This window comes from Kogia breviceps, chromosome 3, assembly GCF_026419965.1.
Source record: "Kogia breviceps isolate mKogBre1 chromosome 3, mKogBre1 haplotype 1, whole genome shotgun sequence".
Lineage (NCBI taxonomy): Eukaryota > Metazoa > Chordata > Mammalia > Artiodactyla > Physeteridae > Kogia > Kogia breviceps.
In genome coordinates this window covers 151167238-151188790 of record NC_081312.1, presented here as the reverse complement: position 1 = coordinate 151188790, position 21553 = coordinate 151167238, and the positions used below count along the sequence as shown (strand labels likewise).

Here is a 21553-nt window from a genome sequence, read left to right as displayed (position 1 = left end):
GACCAGAGGCCCTGAGGTGGGTGGCACACCTGTGCCTTTGAGGGGTAGTGAGGGAGCTCACGTGCCTGCCCAGGGGAAGAGGTGAGGCCGGCCAGAACGGTGCCTGGAGGGCTGAGAAACTGGAAGATTGGAACAGCCCTCAGCCGTCTCGAGACGTTCAGAGAAGGCTGGCAGGGAAGATCAGGAGTTTGGTCTGGGGTGTAGTGAGTTAAATATGTCTTGGATCCAGCAATTCTGAAGAGAGGCTGGTGATACCATACTCTGGGAGTGGTTGGCATATAGTTGAATTTGAAGTCATGAAAGCAGATGAACTCTTCACTGGTATAAGTTTAGACAGAAGAGAAGAAAACCAAAGACTGAGCCCTGAGACTTGAAGAGGTTGAGAAGAGGAAGAACTAGGAAAGGAGACCAGGAAAGAGAACAAGTGAGGTAGGAGGAAGACCAAGGCAACTAAGCGTAGGAGTGCATCAGGGAGGAGGGAGCACTGCCTAGTCACCTGCTGCTGCCGAGCCAAGTACCGTTAAGGACTGAGACGTCACCGTTGGGTTTAGCACCGCGGAAATATGGGACCTGGACTTGACCAGTTTCAGTGGAGAGGGGCAAAATTGGAGGCAGTGCATACGGAGAATTCTTTCATGTTTTGCTTCAAGGATGAAAGAGAAATGAAACCGTAGCCGCCAGGGGAAGTGGAGTCAAGAAGAGACAGGAGAAATAATATATTTGTATGCTGATAGGAACGTACCTACGGAGGATGGAAATTAATGTGTGAGGAGAGGGAAGAAATGCTGAAGCAGTGTCCCTGAGTAAGCAAGGGGGCTTGGGAGCTAGTGCAGAAGGACAAAGACTGGCTTAGACAGGAGCTTGGATAATTCGTCTATAATAACAGAAAGAAAGAAGAGAAAATGCCGGGCAGGTGCTGGGGATGGATGTAGTGAAGGAAGTTTTGAAAGCTCTCTTCTGATTGTTTGTTTCCTCAGCAAAGTAGGAAGCAAGGTAGTCAGCTGACAGGACAAGAGTGGGGATTGAAGAGAAAGAAGAAAGTGTGAAATTGTCATCTAAGACAGGGTCAGCAAACTTTATCTTAAAGGGCCAGAGGGTGGTAAATATTGGCTTGGCCAAAAAAGTTCATTCGGGTTTCCGTAAGATCTTATGGAAAAACCCAAACAAACTTTTTGGCCAATCCAACATTTCAGGCTTTGTGGGCAGTCTGTCATAACTACTCAATTCTGCTATTTTAGCCCCAAAGCAGACATAAATTACAATAAATACACTGATTTTTCCATAGTTGTGTTCCAATAAAATTTGCTTTACAAAAACAGGCATACAGCTCATGGGCCGTAATTTGCTGACTCCTATTCTAAGAGAATGGGGGAGAGATAGACTAAGCATGTATCACTGATTACCTGGCAGCGTTAAGGATCCACTCGAGGTTTGTGGCCCTGTACTGAAAGTGAGAACAGTCAGCATAGTTGTGTGTGTTTCTCCTGCCAAGTTCAGCTACACAGGTGTAGGCATGGAATGGTGGAAAACTGGATCTCATGTGTTTTGTCAAACAATGTGACCCAAGGGCAGGGGAGTTGAAGATATATGAAAGGTTATGTTATAATGATCGGCTCTGGAATTGAAGCTGAACATCTGAGGATGGCGATCAATGGATAGGCTGTCCCAGTGGATTGCTGGAGTCAGAAACTAGGTGGCGTGAGTTAGAAAGGCAGGAGGTAGCGGTCGGAGAACAAAAGGGTTGCTGATACTAGTAAGGCTAGGTAGTGGGTATGACCATGGGAGTGAGGGGCTGACATATGTGGAGGACAGGATCACTGGAGTACAGGAGATCAAGTTGCCAAAGGCCAAGGTGTGGGAGGATCATCTCTGTACACTAGTCACCAAGAATTAAGGCAGGAATGATGTTGGAGAGAGTGATGGGGCACTCTTTCGTGATGATGCCAGATAGAGCCTCAGAATCACTACCAATTGTTAGTATAGGACAAGAAACCTATTTGTCTTCAGGGCTGTGGTGGATGAACAAGGATTAGAAGGCAGAGGAACTGCTTATACAGAGGCACAGAAGCACGATGCAGCTTTTGAGAACTGCAGGTGCTTAGTATTGCTAGGTTAGAGAACTAGGATAGATGATAGCAAAAGACCACATAGTAATGGTAGGCAGAGTTTGGAAACAACTGAGGGGAATGAGAAAGGGAACTGACCAGAGATGATAAAAAGGATTGACTGTGGCACCAAAGATCCAAAAGAGATCAGAACTCATACATCTGCATGGTTGGACAATGTTTTTCATCCCTAAAGGTCACCATCCAGTAAGTGACCAAAAGAGGTATGAAGGGTTTTAAAAGAAAAAGAATATTTCTACCCACAGAGTGCTGTCAGGTAACTGTCTGTGAAACAGAAATGAAATAGATATAGTAGAGTGCTAATTATTGTAGACACAAGGTTAATATAAGAACTTAGAAAAGAATGAACATTTGAAACTTCCTTGGTTTTAGTCTGGAAATGGTTTATTGTGGGACTGTTACAGTTAGTATTAAATCCTAGCGATCTAGGTATTGGTATCTTAATTATAGCAAAAGGTAATCTCTTTTTATTCATAGGATTATAAGACAAGAGATGTGACTGATGATGTAAAAAATATTGTAAGATTTGTTCAAGAACACAGTTCGTCACAAGGAACAAGAAATATAAAACATGTAGGTCCTTCTGGGAGATTTACTATGAATATGCTGGTAGACATTTTCTTGGGTAAGTCATCTGTTTTATTGTTTGAGTTACATCAATTAAAATGGAACATCTAGGGAATTCCCTGGTGCTCCAGTGGTTAGGACTCTGCACTTCCACTGCAGGGGGCGCGCAGGTTCAATCCCTGGTCAGGGAACTAAGATCCCATAAGCTGCACGGCACAGCCAAGAAAAAAAAAAGTTGAACCTCTAAAGAATTCATTACAAGTACATAGAAAAAAATCTCTTCTATTTTCTTATAGAAGCTAAGAGTTTTAGAATAAAGCCTTTTTGAGTAACAAAAGAAAATCAGTTTTTATGAATTATTACCAATTATTTTTATAGAATTTATGTAAGTCACTAAGATGAGTTTCCACAAACAAAAAAGAAAATAATAAAGTTTATACAATTTCATCTGAGTGGATGGAATATAACTTCCCTGGAGAATTACCCATTGACTGACTTCCAGTACAGGATGGCAGCCTGAGCATAAGTATCTGTCTTCTTTTTTTGCTTGAGGCCCACTAAAATAGTAGCAAGGAAATAAAATGAGGATTGAATCCATAATAGCATAGAAAACCAGAAAGAGACCATCATCAGATTAGAGGTTTTAAAAATCTTTGACGAAATAGATGGAAGCATATTGAAAAATGGAATGAAATGCAGTAAATCACAATGCACAATAAATGTAGAGAAAGTTATAGCAGAGGGGCTGTCAACCAGGCAGAACCCCATTATCACCAGACCGACTCAGACTTGGAAGCTCGGAGGCCTTGGGAGTGGGAGTAAAAGCAGAGGAGCCAAAAATAGGAGGGGACGGTTAAAAGAAAGTCTGCTCACAAAAGAACTGCATGGAATAGCAGCCTGCAGTTGATTGTAGAACAAAGATAAGCAAACTGCTTGAGGAGTAGAGAGACAGCTGAGCTGGGGGCCAGTGCCCCTAAGTGGCATTTGGGGGCCACCCAGCCCACTTAACCTAAAGCAAACCTGGTAACTAGATATCCTCATTCAGGGGAGGAATTTGGGGGGAAATAGACCTAGATATAAAATAACAAGAAATCCACCTAAAAAGTTTAACCTGGTCCCTAAAGACTAAATATAAATAGACAATCAGGGGGACTTCCGTGGTGGTCCAGTGGTTAAGAATCCATCTTGCAATGCAGGGTACGCCAGTTCGATCCCTGGTCAGGGAACTAAGATCCTACATGCTGCGGGGCAGCTAAGCCCACGCACCACAACTGCTGAGCCCAACTACTGAGCCCACGTGCCACAACTAGAGAGAAACCCCGTACACTGAACAAAGAGCCCGTGCACTGTAACTAAGACCTGACGCAACCATAAATAAATAAATAAATAATCTTTAAAAAAAAAAAAGAAGGCTTCCCTGGTGGCGCAGTGGTTGAGAGTCCGCCTGCCAATGCAGGAGACATGGGTTCATGCCCCGGTCCGGGAAGATCCCACGTGCCGCGGAGCGGCTAGGCCCGTGAGCCATGGCCGCTGAGCCTGGGCGTCCGGAGAGGCCACAACAGTGAGAGGCCTGCATACGGCAAAAAAAAAAAAAAAAGACAAGAGAAAGACCAAGGGACTTCCCTGGCAGTCCAGTGGTTAGGACTCCGCACTTCCACTGCAGGGGGCGAGGGTTTGATCCCTGGTCTGGGAATTAATATCCTGTGAGCCATGAGGTGCAGCCAAAAAGAAAAAAGCGAAAGACCAAATAAGTAGCGTATTTGACCCTAGGGATAGAGATAATTTAGAAAATAAGCAATAGCTTTGGGGATGTGGGAGGGGAAACTCCTGATTAGTATCTTCATAAAGACTTAAATAATAGAATGTTACAGAAAATAGAGAAAGAGCTGTTAAAAATTTTAAATAATTGACGCAAGTAAATTTAGTGGAAAGGTTGGAAGATAAAGTCAAGAAAATTTTCGTAAGACCTGAGCAAAAGTCTATATGGAAAATGTGAGAGACAAAATATAGATGAATTCTTAGGAGATGTAAAATCTGACAAATAAAATTTTGAAATAGAAAGTAGAGAGGGAATTATCAAACCAATGATAAAAGAAAATTTCCCAGAATGGAAAAGAAAAAATCCTTAATTAAAATGCCCACTTGGGGAGTTCCCTGGTGGTCTAGTGGCTAGGATTCAGTGTTTTCACTTCTGTGGCCTGGTTTCAGTCCCTGGTCAGGGAGCTGAGATCCCACAAGCCGCGTGGCGTGGCCAAAATTTTTTTTTAAATGCCCACTTAACACTAAGTAAGATGCTTCATAAGGTGAAATCTAAGAATACCAAGAGTAAAGAGATGTTAGGGAAGAAAAACTTTTTCTCCACTCTGTTTTATTTAGTTGTTGGGGACATTAGCAAGAGAAAAGACAGATTTAATCACATATGTGTGGGAGTTCATAGAAAATGTGACTCAAAGGGGCCATTAGAATTTGAGGCTTGTATACCATTTTAATAGGGGAAGTAGAAACCGGGGAAGGGTTGGGAGGAAACAAATGATTTGAGGGAAAGATAAATGGGCCCTTAGGAGAAAGATAGCAGGGAGACATGGCAGTTTTTGTGACAGTGTCTGTTTAGGTGTTGTGTGGAGACTTCTCATCTCCAATGATGAGAGTCAGTTTTATCTGCTTGCTCCTGGGGAGGGGATTTAAGACAACTGAGTTCTTTTGGGAGTCTCTGCTTTTTGGCAGATGGATTTCAGAAATTCAGGTACCTTCTGCTCAAAATAATTTTTATGCCACTGTGGCATGTTCTGGACACCTTCAGAGATACTCCAGAAAGCTTTGGAAAGAAAAAACAAACCAAAACCAAACTGACATCAGATTAATGTCAGTAGCCCTGGAGACTAGAAGGCAAAGAAGGTGATATGATGTATACCATATACAGAGGAACTGACCCATGGCTCTAGTGAGAAGAAATCCCAGAGTCACAGCTATGCAGTCCAGTAAGCAGTCTGTACAAATTGTAACAGAAAGTCAGGAAAAATAAGTCCCAAGCAATACAGAGAACAAGAAATGAATTTTTTTATTGATGACAGTAAAGAACACACATGTTACTTCTCAACAGCAAAAGGAGAAAGGCACTTAGAAACTCCTAGGGAGGGACTTCCCTGGTGGTCCAGTGGTTAAGACTTTGCCTTCCGGGCTTCCCTGGTGGCGCAGTGGTTGAGAGTCCTCCTGCCGATGCAGGGGACACGGGTTCGTGCCCCGGTCCAGGAAGATCCCACATGCCGTGGAGCGGCTGGGCCCGTGAGCCATGGCCGCTGAGCCTGCGCATCCAGAGCCTGTGCTCCGCAACGGGAGAGGACACAACAGTGAGAGGCCACAACAGTGAGAGGCCTGCGTGCCGCAAAAAAAAAAAAAAAAAAAAAAAAAAGGCTTCGCCTTCCAATGCAGGGGGTGCAGGTTCAATCCCTGGTCAGGGACCTAAGATCCCACATGCCTCGGGGCCTAAAAACGGAAACATAAAAAACAGAAGCAATATTACAACAAATTAAATAAAGACTTAAAAAATGGCCCACAGCAAAAAAAAATCTTTAAAAATAAAAAGAAACTCCCGGGGAACGATTATAAAAGAGAGCCATGGTCAAATAGAAAACAAAGGAAATGGCTGCATGATTTTGAGTAATTAATAAAATGTGCAAGAAAATAATCCGTTTGTCTGAATACAGTGAACATCCTCATTAGAGTTGCACAAGAGTCATATGAGTTCTAAGTGGGGAAGGAAGCTTGTTGTAATATAAATGTTGCTGATTACAATAGAGTCAATGTACAGACTTAAACATGGTTAGAAAACAGGGCAGGATATAGACGTTAATCTTTTAAACGGTTTTTTTTTGAAGATGTTGGGGGTAGGAGTTTATTAATTAATTAATTAATTTTTGCTGTGTTGGCTCTTCGTTTCTGTGCAAGGGCTTTCTCTAGTTGTGGCAAGCGGGGACCACTCTTCATCGCGATGCACATCGCGATGCACGGGCCTCTCACTATCGCGGCCTCTCTTGTTGCGGAGCACAGGCTCCAGAAGCGCAGGCTCAGTAGTTGTGGCTCACGGGCCTAGTTGCTCCGCGGCATGTGGGATCCTCCCAGACCAGGGCTCGAACCCGTGTCCCCTGCATTAGCAGGCAGATTCTTAACCACTACGCCACCAGGGAAGCCTAGATATTAATCTTGATGATGTAAAAATAAAAGTACAATAAATAAAAATAAAAGGGGGGACTTCCCTGGTGGCCCAGTGGTTAAGAATCCGCCTGCCAATGCAGGAGACACAGGTTCAAGCCCTGGTCCAGGAAGATCCCACATGCTGTGGAGAAACTAAGCCTGTGTGCCACAACTACTGAGCCCGCATGCCACAACTACTGAAGCCTGCGTGCTTAGAGCCTGTGCTCCACAACAAGAGAAGCTACTGCAATGAGAAGCCCATGCACTGCAACAAAGAGTAGCCCCTGCTCGCCACATCTAGAGAAAACCCGCATGCAGCAATGAAGACCCAATGCAACCAAAAATAAATTAATTAATTTTTAAAAATAAATAAATAAATAAAAATAAAAGGGGAGTATATGGACAGCTTGGAGGTGCTGGTAGCCTCCTACATAGTGGGGAGGGAGAGTGGTCAGACACTCTAAAGCTACCCCCAAAATCAATAGATGAACCAGTATTATGTAACTAGCAAATTTCAGGGCAGGGTAAAGTGAAGGGGGTGGTATAAATGAGATCAAGCCTCATCTTTCATTGTGAAAGGTCAGTAAATAAATGTCAGGTGGTGATTCTGGCCAGCGGAATGACAGCAAGGGTTTGGGTTCCATGCAGAGGTAACTACCAGAAGAGCTGAAAACAAGCTATATAAAAAGTGATTGCCAGAACTTCCCTGGTGATCCAGTGGTTAAGACTGTGCTTCCACTGCAAGGGGCGCAGGTTCGACCAGGGATCAGGGAACGAAGATCCCACATGCTGCGAGGCGCAGCCAAAAAAAATTTTAAATAAAAAAATTAAATTTTTTTAAAAAGTGATTGCCTTAGAGAATAGTGAGACTAGGGAGGGGAAGGGTGGAACAGAGGAATGTTGCTTTTAATTATAAACCCTCCTGTGCTGTATTGTATTTTTTTCCTATGTACATGTATTACTTTAATTTAAAATCTATAAAGCAATTTAAAAATTAATAGCCTAGATTGGAGTAGGAAGATGGTTTGTTCAGTTTCTCAGCTGTGTCTCCTGGATCTGCACATTTCTCAGGACAAAGCAACTTTTAATGCTGGTCTTCCCTTTCTGGATTCTTGCCTTCTCCTAGTTTGGACTCCTTTGGGGGTACAAGGGGTTGCAGATAAAATAATTTGTTATAAGAATGATACATGATCATTCTACATTATAATATGTAGAAAACCGAAAAGTACAAATAACTCCCCAAAAGACCGATAATGTTTTAATGTGTTTGCTCACAATCACATATTTATCATATTGTATGTATATTTTCTGTCATTTTTATATAACAGGATATAAGCATTTTCTTATTTTTTTATTCTTAAGTAGTTTTTAATTTATATTTTATCATATTGATGAAATGTATTTAAATAGTTTTATTTTAGGACATTTTTCTATTGTAAATAGTGATGTGATAAGTAGCCTTTTAAATACACCCTCATCTACATCTGTTTGTACCTTTCATGTAGATTGCTAAGTCAGACATTTTTATGACACATTCTTCAGTTTCTCGTTAGCTCTTACGTGTTTTTTAAGAAATTTGTTTATGTTTCGTCCAGATGTCTTAGTTATCCTCAGCACTAGGGTTGGTCCACATCAGCCAGCCCGTTACCAGAGCAGTAGTCCTGCCCCAGGAATGTGACATTTCAGGGATATAAATCACTTGAAGGAAAAACTTGAATCATTCAGCATCTATGACCAGAAGCCATCTGAAATTTACAATAATGTAATTATTTGGAACTCTTAAAATAGAGCTAAAGCTTTACAAAGTAATTGTTAATTCTGATTATAATCAGTGTCACAAGGCTTCTTAAGTAGATTGTTATAATAAAATTGTGAGGCTTCCCTGGAGGCACAGTGGTTAAGAATACACTTGCCAAGGCAGGGGACACGGGTTCAAGCCCTGGTCCAGGAGGATCCCACATGCCGCAGAGCAACTAAGCCCGTGCTCCACAACTACTGAGCCTGTGTGCCACAACTGCTGAGCCTGCATGCCACACAACTCCTGAAACCCATGCGCCTAGAACCTGTGCTCCGCAACAAGAAAAGTCACTGCAATGAGAAGCCTGCACACCACAAGGAAGAGTAGCCCCCGCTTGCTACAACTAGAGAAAGCCCGCGCGCAGCAACGAAGACCCAAAGTAGCCAAAAAAATAAATAAATAAAATTTTTTTTTAAAATTGTGTTTATGATGAAAACATTAGTCATTAGTGCAGCGTGGATGTGAAACCAAGGATCCAGCTGGGGGTGGGACTCTCAGTCAGTGAGAGGAGGAGGGAAGTATATAGCCTTGTGGAGTGTTATGCAACTGTGATATGAAGCTGTTAAGGTTTATATGAACTGTCTTTGATTTGTTTGCTCTTATATAATTTTATAAGCTGTACATGCAACATGCTAAAATGATAAACTTAATTTTGCTGCTGTTTTTTGGCCAATGCACGTTATAAAAAGATGAAGAGAAATACATACAATTATTTTAGCATTCTACTTCATGGAAACAAGTGTCTATTTGTGCCATGGTTTTTCCTGCGGAAGAGCTTAGTTATCTCTTTTACCCAGACCTGTCCATAAATGGCTTTTTTAGCCTCTTCTGTTAGAGTTATGATATACTTACATTTACTAATCTCATTTCTCTTACCTTCTTACCAGGGAGTAAGAGTGCAAAAATTCAGTCAGGAATATTTGGAAAGGGATCTGCTTATTCAAGACACAATGCTGAAAGACTTTTTAAAAAGCTGATACTTGACAGGATTTTGGATGAAGACTTATATATCAATGCCAATGATCAACCAATTGCATATGTGATGCCTGGAAATAAAGCCCAACATGTACTAAATGGGCATTTAAAGGTATGGTATTTTAAATGTTTATTTTATTTTATTATCTCACAATGAGTAGACAAAACTATTTTACTGCAAACTCAAGTCTTTTCCAAAGCTTATGGATACTGAATTTATATATACTGTCCTATATGAACATATTCTATTCTTAATTTAGAAAGAGATCTTAAAATTGAACCCAAGTAATATAACACCTGTCAAAATGAATTGAATGGGTTTTCAGATCATTAAATCATAGTATATTCATTAAATAAACATTTATCAGAAAGCTAGTCTGTGCTGGCATGGGAAATATAAAGATGGAGAATATACAGCCCTGTTCCCAAGGGACTTACTGTCTACTTGGCATAACAGAAATTCTCCCAAAAATGTAATTAAGCATTAAATAAAACCTGTATGTGCATGCACTCATTCCTGTGCTCTCATTTTCTCTCACAAAGGTAGACTTTATGGAAACGGAAAATTATAGCAGTGTGAAAAAACAAAAAGCTTTTGTGGCAAAGGTATCTCAGAGGGAAGAGATGGTTAAGAAATGTCTTGGAGAGCTTACAGAAGTCTGCAAATCTCTGGGAAAAGTTTTTGGTGTCCATTACTTTAATATTTTTAATACTGTCACTCTCAAGAAGCTTGCAGGTTGGTGTGTGTGAGTCTTCTGTTGCGTGGCATAAATTAATAGGCTAAAAGTTAATCTTGCCAAGGAACTTATCAAGAGCATTAATATATCTCAGTCTTTTTGATCTCTGAATTGAAAGCTCAGAAAAACAATTTAAACTTATTCTTGAGATAAAATATATTTTTTCAGATATACACAGTACTTTGTTATTCAGACATATTGTATAATTTCAATCTTATACTTCAGTCTAATGCTGCATGTTAGGATATGGATAATTCTAATCGCTAACACCAGATGTCACTTAATGAATTTGTGTGCATTATTTGCCTGCCTTATGATGTTTAACTATGTGTGTACACGTCTTTGCAATGTGGAGCTAAGTTTCTATTGAAAAGAGATTTTGTTTTATGCTTCTCTGAATCCGGATCTAGCACACTGCTGTGTCTAAGTATTTTTTTTGATAAATACTTGCTGATGTGAGTTATTTCCATGGCTTCAGACAGCTCAACCCAGAATTCTAATAGTAAAGTCCCTGGAAAATAAGTTGGCCACATGGTTGACTGACTAGTGTACATTTCCTTCCACCCTCTTCCTTCATAAAAGCTCATAATCATCACTTCTCTCTCTTGCATTCCCACTCCTGCCACCATAGGTCATTACAGTATTTCATCAGCTCTAAAATGCCACATTGTTATTTTATGGACTATTGAGAAAGAAAAAATTCTACTAATTAAACTGTGACACAGTGATTTTGTTGAAAGAGTTGTTTTTACTTTATTTAGATTTTTATCATCTATAACTGTGCATATATGGAAAATGCATACAATCAAAGTAGATTGATTTAAGTACTTGTAAAAATTCACATTCAAAACCTGACTCTTCTGAATCATTTTTGAGTCAGTTGTCCATGTCTTTGTTTTCCCTCATGTCATCAGGAACGTTAATGATACAGCCTTTTTAGCATGCTCCACTCTGTTCCCCCAAATTTTAATCAAAATCCTTGTCACCCGTTCTGATTTGATGGTGACACTTTCTTGATGATACCAGAAAGTGTCTGCAGGAGGCTGCACGTCTCTCAGTAACACAAATGTAGCACTGCTTCATCTACTTCAGGTCATGTAAAGGACTTGGTTGTTGCTTGCAAGAAACTGTGGAATTGTCATTTCCTCCAGGACATACAATTTGCTTTCTTAATGCCAAATTTATCCCCCATCACTCCGTTTCTGAGCTTTTCTGCATGCACAATCATTTTCTCAATGCTAATCACAGTCTAGTCTTTTCTAACACATTTCATGTGCAGTTCAATTCAACATGTGAGGAACCAGCACTGCAGTGGCACTGTTGGTGTGCTGGCAGCACTAATAGCTATGACTGAGTTCTCACATGTGCAGGCAGTGACAGCACAGCTGCCATTTGGCCGTCAGCACTTGTAAGACGCCTCTTGACCTCAGGAGTGCCAAAACGCAAAAAAAAAAGAGTGTATCTTAGAATCAATGAAATGTGGTATTTTGTTCCTAGGCTCTTAGTGAAGTTTCCTAACTGGTCTCCTTATCTCCAGATATGAACATGATATTCATTTTAATCTTCTAAATACTTGGCTAAAATTCCAGCAGCTCTCCAGATAAGGTACAAATTCTATCAGGAATCTGCATTTCTTTTTATTTTATTTATTTATATTTTTTGGCTGCACCCTCACAGCATACAGGATCTTAGTTCCCCGACCAGGGATTGAGCCCACACCCCCTGCAGTGGAAGTGTGGGGTCTTAATTACTGGACCGCCAAGGAAGTCCCAGGGATCTGGGACTCCCCCACTTTATCTTCCAGTAACCCTTTCCATAAACCTCCTGGTCTGTCCCACAGGTCTGTTCTTTTCCTCTAAATGTAGAAATGATGTTACAATCACGGATTTGAAATCCACCCTTTGCTCAACTCAGATGCGTGGGAATTATTACTCCTTCACTGCCCATAGCCAGTGCATCAATAAATCCTACAGACCCAGCCTCCAAAACATGTCCGAATCTGTTTCTTCTCTCTGTCTCCACCACTACCCGCCTAGTTCACAACATCCTCTCTCGCACCTGTAGTGGCTTCCACCAGGCTCGTTTCCCCTCTTTCCCTTACAATCCATTTCCCGTGTACAGCAGCCAGAGTGATCTTTAAAATAACAGGCTTGGGCTTCCCTGGTGGCACAGTGGTTGAGAGTCCTAATGCCGATGCATGGGACGTGGGTTCATGCCCCGGTCCGGGAAGATCCCACGTGCCGCGGAGTGGCTGAGCCCATGAGCCATGGCCACTGAGCTTGCGTGTCCGGAGCCTGTGCTCCATGACGGGAGAAGCCACAGCAGTGAGAGGCCCACGTACCGCCAAAAAATAAAGTAAAATAACAGGCTTGTCTAGCTCTAAGACTGTTGTGCCTTCTCTACGCACAAGACTTTTAAAAATTTATTTATTTTTGGCTGCGTTGGGTCTTCGTTCTGTGCACGGGCTTTCTCTAGTTGTGGCGAGGTGGGGCTACTCAGTTGTGAGTGGGCTTCTCATTGCAGTGGCTTCTCTTGTTGAGCATGGGCTCTAGGCACACAGGCTTCAGTAGTTGTAGCACGTGGGCTCAGTAGTTGTGGCTCGCAGGCTGTAGAGCACAGGCTCAGTAGTTGTGACTCACGGGCTTAGTTGCTCCGCAGCATGTGGGATCTTCCTGGACCAGGGCTTGAACCCCTGTACCCTGCATTGGCAAGCGGATTCTTAACCACTGCACCACCAGGGAAGCCCTATGCAGAAGACTCTTAATGGCCTACTTGTTAAAGGCAGAGTACTTGCTTCACCCACGTGCAGAAAGACCTGAAGAACAGGTTTGGGTTGGGGGGAAGTAAGAATTCAGTTAAGGCCTTACTGAGTAGGGTATATAAATGTGGAGTGCAGGGGAGAAGTCAGAGCTGGAAATACAGACATGGGCCTTCTCTGCAAACAAGCATCACCATACTTGTAGCTAGACAAGTCTTGGTTGTGAGAACAGTGAGCCAAGAGCGAAGTCCAGTTACCTCTGGGGCACACTGCCCAGGAAGCCCAACTCTGCTTCCCCGCACGTCCCGTGCTCCTTCCCATTCTCGGTCCTGACTCCAAGCACCTTTGCTGCTGGGATTGGACCATGGGCTCCTGCCCTCTGGGCCTGTGCACTGCCTCTGTCGGCATTTAACTGCCTTTTAGAAAATCAGCCCATGTACCCGGTGCTCTGCAGTTAGTTGGCACTTAACAAACATGTGCTGAATGGGTGAATGAGCATAAATTCAGTGGGTTTTCTCTGGGTGGTAATTTAAATTTCTAATTTTATGCCCATGCACAGAATCTTTATCGTCTGATCCTGAGGTTTTGCTTCAAATTGATGGTGTTACTGAAGACAAACTGGAAAAATATGGTGCAGAAGTGATTCCAGTATTACAGAAATATTCTGAGTGGACATTGCCAGGTTCAGTATACAGTCAAATATGGGTTTTCTGAAAGCCTCTTTTAATGTTAAACGATGCATCTCACTGGATTAGAATCATGTGGTTTCTGGCTTGTGTTAATGGTCCCCACACCTTGTCACACTGACATCCAGGTTCTCAGAGCAGACCCCAGTGGTGTGCCAGGCACCTCTTAGAGGACACTGGTGCTCAGGTCCCCCAGGGGAGACCAGTTACTGAACTTGTTAACAGGACCCAGAAGACGACCTTTGGGCCCAGGAGTTGCTCGTTCTGTTAAGGCAAGTGCCTGAGGAATCTGGAGCCCTGGGTGCAGATCACATATCTGCCACCATCTCACTCTGTATGTGTTGGCAGGCCACACATAGCCTCTTTGTTTTTCAGTTTCTATGTCTGAGGAGGGGAAGTGTTATCTGACAAGCATGTCTAAAGTTTAAGAGTGGAGTTTAAATGTTTTGGGAAAATGAACATGTAATTGGACTACTGGAGAATCTTATTGTTATTAGACACTGAAAGAATCTGCCCGAGTGAGTGCATCATTAGCGGACGTTCCCAAAGGTTGTTGGAAGCCTGTCATGTAGCACCTCTAATTACAAAGCTCAACACTGAGCTATAGAAAGCATGGACGCAGGGAAAATCGAGAACAAAGAAAGATTTCGTTGTGGGAGATACAGGTGCAGGAGTCGGGCGCCCTCCTCCAGCGTATTGCCATATGCAGACTAGCCAAGTGAAATGTTTCCCTGTTTCTGTAACGGACCACGGGAGGGGTCCTTCTCAGAGTAGCAGGATGAGACGTGAGTGAGCATGCATTTTACGTTATGTCTCTACACAGTAGTGTTTTATCCATTGACAAAATGCCAAAGAGTCACGTTTTCGTTAATTCCTCTGTATGGTAATTATTCCATAAATCCTTACTTCAAATACATTAACCTCTTGGTGGGAACTTAACGTTTGTTTAGTATAGTAACTTGTTTGGATAGGGATTTTTGCCCACGTAAGGTAGGGCTGCTCTGCGGAAGCAGCCCACAGTGTGGTCATGATCACTCCCACTTATTGAGGGAGGACAGAGCCAAGAACTTTGCCTATTTTGTGTCATTCAATCCTTATAGCACTGATTTTATTTTGTTTTTTTATTTTTTATTTTTTATATTTATTTTTTATTTTTTAATTTATTTTTGGCCACGCCACGTGGCTTGCGGGAGCTTAGTGCCCTGACCAGGGATTGAACCCAGACCCACTGCAGTGAGAGAGCCCAGTCCTAACCACAGGACCTCCCTGGAATTCCCCAACACCCATTTTAGAAGTGAAAAGTGGTAAGGCCTTTTCATTTCCGCAAAGTCCCATAGCTGGGATGACATCACTCTTCACCCGAGCTGCACTGTCTGCCCGTGTGCCCTTCCTACCATGCAGTTAGGTAGGGTAGCCTGAGGGTGAACCATGCCAGCCAGGAAATATCTTCAGAAAATGAAAACCTGGTCACTGTTAACCTAGAAGGAGATTTCATGCTTTGAGTGTGCCTTGGGTGGAAATTACCATCTTCTTTGCAAATGTGTGCTTTCATACAGACCCATTTCCTGCATAGTATGTGAAATGTTCACAACTATTATACAAAGAAGAGTAAAATGTGGTCTAGAATTTTCTGACAGCCATTTACTAAGTAACTATCACCCAAAGATGAGGTGCAGGACATAGTTATGTTTTCCTTATGTTGGACTTATTTTTTCAGTATGTGTAAAACTATAAATAAAATTGTCTTTTGTTTAGCACTTTATACTTTTCAAAGAACTTAACAGGATTAATTGCCCAAACAATAACAGGGACGTGGGCTACAGAATGTGAGCTAATAAAACCTGACGTCTCTGGTTAAGTTAAAGAGCATCACACGTTTTCTTAATGAATTCTGAACCCCTTTCTTTTTGTGTGTGTGTGGTATGCGGGCCTCTCCCGCTGCGGAGCACAGGCTCCAGACGCGCAGGCTCAGCAGCCACGGCTCATGGGCCCAGTCGCTCCGCGGCATGTGGGATCCTCCCGGGCCGGGGCATGAACCCGTGTCCCCTGCATCGGCAGGTGGACTCTCAACCACTGTGCCACCAGGGAAGCCCCTGAACCCCTTTCTTTAAAAATAAATTGCCATTGACTACTTTGGGGCTTTGTGAAATAAAAGAAGTGCTCAGTTCTTGTGGGCTGTTTGAATCCAAGTGGCAAGATGCTACAGGAAAACAGCTGGGCTTTGGTTGAACTGCACCCCTGTGCTATGTATCTCTGCGTAGACTATAACCACACTTGGATCAGCATGGCATCACCGATAAATGTCTGCATTGTCCATTTGTAGCTGAGGACGATTCCTCACGGAAAAGCCCCTCCAGCAGCAGAGGCACTGGAAGAAGTGCCCCAGAAGAGCTGGATGAGGAAACACCCATATCTTCTCACTACTTTGCAAATAAAACCAAAAATGAAAGAAAGAGGAAAAGGATGCCAGCCTCCCAAAGGTCTAAGAGGAGAAAAACTAGTTTCGGTGGTTCCAAGACAAAAGGGTAAGTTCTGCCACCTTTTCTGCAATGTAGGGTAGAAGGGAGAAAAATATAAAAGTACAGCTGCCCTGATTTGCTTTGAAGCATTTATTAAAATAAGCCATTGTTAAATGTTGCCTCTCCGTTTGTGGAGTGAGGATTAAGGTCTGATCCCAAACAAAAGCATTTGTTTCACATTTTTAAGATATCTACTCCTAGGTTGATGATCACTAAAGTTTTCTAGTTTGCAAAAACTTCTCCAATTTTGACATTTCCTTAGGAACAAAAACATTTTTTTTCTGCCAGTTGCTCTTAAGTGAATTTTCCACCTAAAATACTGTAAATCATATACTAACTGAATAAACAAAGGAGTTTTTGTTTGGTTGGTTTTTGTTTTTATAAAGTTTCTTTTTATTTGTATATATATTTTTTGGCTGCGTTGGGTCTTTGTTGCTGTGCACGGGCTTTCTCTAGTTGGCTGCGAGCGGGCGCTACTCTTTGTTGCAGTGTGCGGGCTTCTCATTGCAGTGGCTTCTCTTGTTGTGGAGCACAGGCTGTAGGTACACGAGCTTCAGGAATTGCAGCATGCGGGCTCAGGAGTTGTGGCATGAGGGTCCTGGAGCACGCAGGCTTCAGTAGTCGTGGCGTGTGGGCTCAGTAGTTGTGGCTCTCGGACTCTAGAGCGCAGGCTCCGTAGTTGTGGCACATGGGCTTAGTTGCTCCGCGGCATGTGGGATCTTCCCAGACCAGGGATCAAACCTGTGTCCCTTGCATTGGCAGGAGGATTCTTAACCACTGCGCCACCAGGGAAGTCCCAACAAAGGGTTTTGTTTTCTTATCACTCTTATGCTTTCACCAATGTTTGCCACACCGCTCCTATTGGTGCGGAATCTGCAGGGCCTCCACCCAGAGCCTCCGCACACTCCCAGCTGTTCAATAACACCTGAGAGAGCCAGCCTCCCAAGCTTTGCAGGGTAGCAGAAAAGAGGCCACAGCAGGAACCCCAAGAGGTCAGTCCAGCCCTGCCATCTTCCCTTTCCTACATCAGCCTGGCTCCCGAGCTGGGTTGCACCTGCTTTGGGTGCTCTCCGCTCACCAAGGCGGAACAAAGATAGCACTACTGTCAGGTCCTGGTGACGATCCGGGTAGCGTCTTATTTCTTCATAATCACACTGCTTCTGACAGCCCCTTTTTCCTGTTTTCTACAAGGACATGCTCTGCCCTTGCCTTGTAGGTAAGATCTGGTAGGATTGTGACCACCCCGTCAGTCTGGTGAATGTGGCCCCAAGCATCTAGGTATTGTAAAAGAAATGCTTACAGGAAAAGGGAACAAGTCCTCAGGAAACTTGTGCAAGCTGTTGTGTTTTTCTTTTTCAGTTTTTCTACCTCTTTTCCTTCTGGGTAATAAAGACCAAAAATTGAGTCGGGGAAAAGAAAGGAAGGCAGATGTTACCAAATTGTCGTTTCCTTGTTAAGTCCATAAACAAACATCTTGTATGTGCTAATCCTTCTGTTGGGGTACAGAAGTTAAAGGCATTAGTTAAATATTAGTTTAATTTTGTGGGTTTTATTTATTTATTTTAATTCTATTTAAACGTTTAAAAGGAAAAAAAAACTTCATCCATTTATCCTACACCCACCCCACTCCAGCCTCTTGCAACCACCAGTATGTTCTCGCATCTATGAACTTGGTTTATATATATGTATATATATATTTAGGTTCCACGTGTAAGAGAGTCATACAGTATTTGTCCTTGACTTATTTCACTTAGCATAGTGCCCTCGAGGTCCATCAATGTTGTCACAAATGGCAGGATTTCATTCATTTTTATGGCCAAATAATAATTTTTGTGGTTTTTAGTGTGCAAGTGACCTGCAGATGCTCTTCAGTAGGGACATTTTCTTATTTTCTTCATTTATTCCCCCATTTTGGGAAATACTCATTTCCTCAGGCACTCACACAGAGTAGAAGACCTTAAAAGGCCTCTGTCCAACTCCCTGGGATTTATCATGAGGAAGCTGAGGCTTCCTGAATCTTCCCCTGGGGAAGGCTTATGTGAAGCTGTCCCTAGCCTGGTACCAGTCTCACAGGTGGCACTGGACACTGGCTCGCCCAGGCCTGCCTGGAGCACTTTTACTGCTGCACGTGGTCCACGGAAATTCCTGAAAACCCATCATGGTCTCCTCATTGTTGCTAGTTAGAACAAAGTAAACCATTGGCTCCCTTATTGTTTTCACAACTTTTGTTGATAAGATGGAAGCACTTTGCCCTATGGCCTAGAACCTAAGCTAGCTAGTAAGTAGTAAAACTCATATTTGTCCAAAAGCCAGTACCACTTTTGATGCTAGTTTCTAATTAGCCCGTGTGTTTAAGGTAGGATTATTTTCTAGTCCCTACTGGCTAAAACCAGGAAGTAGTGTAACTTTGCTTTACCTTGTAGCAGCCTCTTTGTATCTGCGCCCCATTATCCTTGTTTCCACTGAACCACTCTGCAAGGTGGCTTCCCACGTGTCCAGGCTGCTCACCTGGCTGAGGATCCACGCAGCCACAAAATAAACGTGGCTCTTTGCCAGAACCCTCAACACTCCACCCTACCCTCAGAGTTTCACATCTTCAGAAGAACACGCAATGAACTGGTTGTGTTCTGGGCTCTGAGTGGAAGTAAAATGGATGGCTCTGGTGAAATAGAGGCTGCTGATGGCAGATTCATTCTGCAAATCAACATAAACAGCAGGTTTTTGTTCGGGACTTAATTTCTCAGCAGGAAATCAGCACAGGGAAATTTAAGGCTGCTTCTCTGCTGGTTTAGCACATCTTTGCCAGTTCTGCAGTAAAACTGCCCTCGAGCAAGAGATTTTTAAAAACCACTCTTCACTCAGCCCCACCAAAATGTCATTAGCAGACTGGTGGCCCTGATACCCGGGCCCCTAAATTCAGAGATCAGATTGGAAGCCACTTGTGTGCCCTGGTGCTAGGGAATTAACTCCAGGCATGAATTCATCCTGGTTACACTGGGGCGGGAAATACTCGTTTAGGGAAAGACTAACATGCTGACCCTGTGATTTATTTTTTTTAACCATTTATTTTCAGGGGAGAGAAAAAGCTGTTATCTTCAGATCAGTGGGGGAAGTGAGGTGCTGGAAGGACTTTGTAATAGGCTGTGGCAGGGGCCTCTCACCCTTTTTTAAAGGCAGCGAGTGGGAGGTGAGAGCAGGCAGATCTTGGAATGTAGACAAGCGAGCGAGCCCTGGCAACGGGGCCCTGACAGAGATGTGCCAGGCCCCAGCTGCTGCGGGCCCCCAGGGAACTACAGCTGCAGCCTTCCCCTCGGCAGGGCTGGCCAGGAGGAGGCTCGCTCTGCTCCGTCTCCACCCACCCACAAAGCCCCCTTCCTCTGGACTGTGGGAGTACAGTAATTCCACAGTGTCTATTGTCTGGTCATTGATTGGGTCCTTAAAACAAGGTATTCTCACTTCCTTTCTGTGGTCGGAGTAGATGGGGAGTGTGGATCTCAGCTCAGGTGCCTGGAGGGAGGCGTGGGAGAGGGAGGGGTCTGTGAAAGCGTAGAGAGAAGGCACATGGGGTTAGGCTCAAGTCACAGACTCCTTGACATTTTCGGAGGACAAATGTAGGAAAGATTGGTGTAAACGGCGACACTCCTTTACTCCTTGAATTGTAAAGGAAACTGACCCCATCCATGCACAGAGACATGGAACACCAAGGAAAATCATGGATTATATAGCTGCATGCAGGTTAAAAGAAAACTGTTCACTTTTGGTTTTATTTGACATATTAATTTTCTTTTCTTTGTCGCATTTTAGGGGGTCCAGCACATGCAGAAGGATACCTTCTAAAACTAAATCCTCCAGCATATTTGGACCCAGTTCAGCTTTGCATGGCTCTCAAGCGGCATCAGGAGTCAGTAGAAAATTAGGGATTATGGCTCCACCAAAGCCTGTAAATAGGCCGTTTCTTAAGCCTTCATATGCATTTTCATAACAACCAAATCTCATCTCAGTGTACATAGATCTTAATTGTTTGTCAGTATCTGACCATCTGTGAATATAAAGCTGTTAGTTTCATTATACCATTTGTAATTTTTATCCATATCTATTAATATTTAAATAAGTGCTTGGGGTGACAGTTCTTATTTTTAAAATAAACATTTTCTTTTGAAACGCATGCATGATTTGCTGCCACTGCAAGTGTTGTGGCCGTCGTTTCTCAGAACATCTGAAGCAGCAGCTGAATCATCTCAGTGAGAGAAATTTTAAGTATACCATCATGAAACACAGAAGCCAAAGAAAAAGACTCGCATGGGACAGCATGAAACTGTAAAACTTTTTGTAGAAGACAACATAAACGAAATTAAAACATAAATGACAGAGAAAAAAAGGAAAAACTACATGGCAAAGGATTAATATTCATAATATACAAAGAGTATCTACAAATCATTAAGAAAAAAAAGACAACCTAGTAGAAAAATGAACAAAGGATGTGACTAGGCTGTTCTCAGAAAAGGAAATGCAAACAGCCCACAAATATGTGAAAAATGCTCTATCTCCCTCATTAAAAGTACCAATTAGAACAATGAGATGCCATTCTCTTGCCTAGCAAATTGTTAGCACTTAGATAATATTCTGAATCTGGGGTCCACAAGAACAGGGTCAAATGTTAAGAATGTATTAAATGCTGGTGACGTCCTTTAGCATCAGGGAAGCCTTACTTTTCAAGACCCCTCCCTGAATCGGCTAATGGGCCAGCAAGTCTCACAGTGGGATTTTGGCACCTCTTTTCAGACTTCCAGTCCCTCGTTTTTGGAGACATCTTTTCTTAGCTGTCATGCAACCTTGGTGACACCTGTTTGGTGTCCCACTTCTCTCCTTGACCTCCGTCAAGAGGGTAGAGCTGAGGAGACCTTGCCTGGGCCAAAAGGTGTTGGAAGATGGAGTTGGCTGGAAGTCTATGGCCTTGGCCTGGAGACAGTGCTGAGGCAGACCCTGCACCCACCCCAAGGGGCCACCCTTGTAGCTGCACGCCTACCTCCTGCTTCCTCGACCTCCACCGGGGCCCTTGGTCCCTCATTTAACGCAGGAGACTGGCCAGGCAGGAGTCTGCTGAGGACCATGCACTGTTAACCTCCAGATGCCTTCAAGAGCTGACATTTTCAGGAACCATCTTTCCGGCAAGCTCTGACTCAAGTGGCCAGAAGA

The 21553-nt window shown here is 43.1% G+C and overlaps 1 protein-coding gene across 7 annotated transcripts in view; it reads left to right on the top strand.

The window, feature by feature from the left end:
• Nucleotides 1–21553, top strand: part of BLM (BLM RecQ like helicase) — an 86224-nt gene extending 64671 nt beyond the window's left edge. For 5 of the 7 annotated variants that reach the window (XM_059057256.2, XM_067029941.1, XM_067029943.1 and 2 more), the window contains 6 exons: nucleotides 2604–2751; nucleotides 9570–9769; nucleotides 10201–10393; nucleotides 13712–13834; nucleotides 16162–16363; nucleotides 20162–21553. In XM_059057256.2, coding sequence (XP_058913239.1) covers nucleotides 2604–2751; nucleotides 9570–9769; nucleotides 10201–10393; nucleotides 13712–13834; nucleotides 16162–16363; nucleotides 20162–20339 — 1044 coding nt within the window. In that variant the 3' untranslated portion in view covers nucleotides 20340–21553. Of the gene's footprint in view, nucleotides 1–2603; nucleotides 2752–9569; nucleotides 9775–10200; nucleotides 10394–13711; nucleotides 13835–16161; nucleotides 16576–20161 lie in introns of those variants that run through there. The other 2 variants (XR_010839839.1, XM_067029942.1) reach the window with 2 other exon arrangements.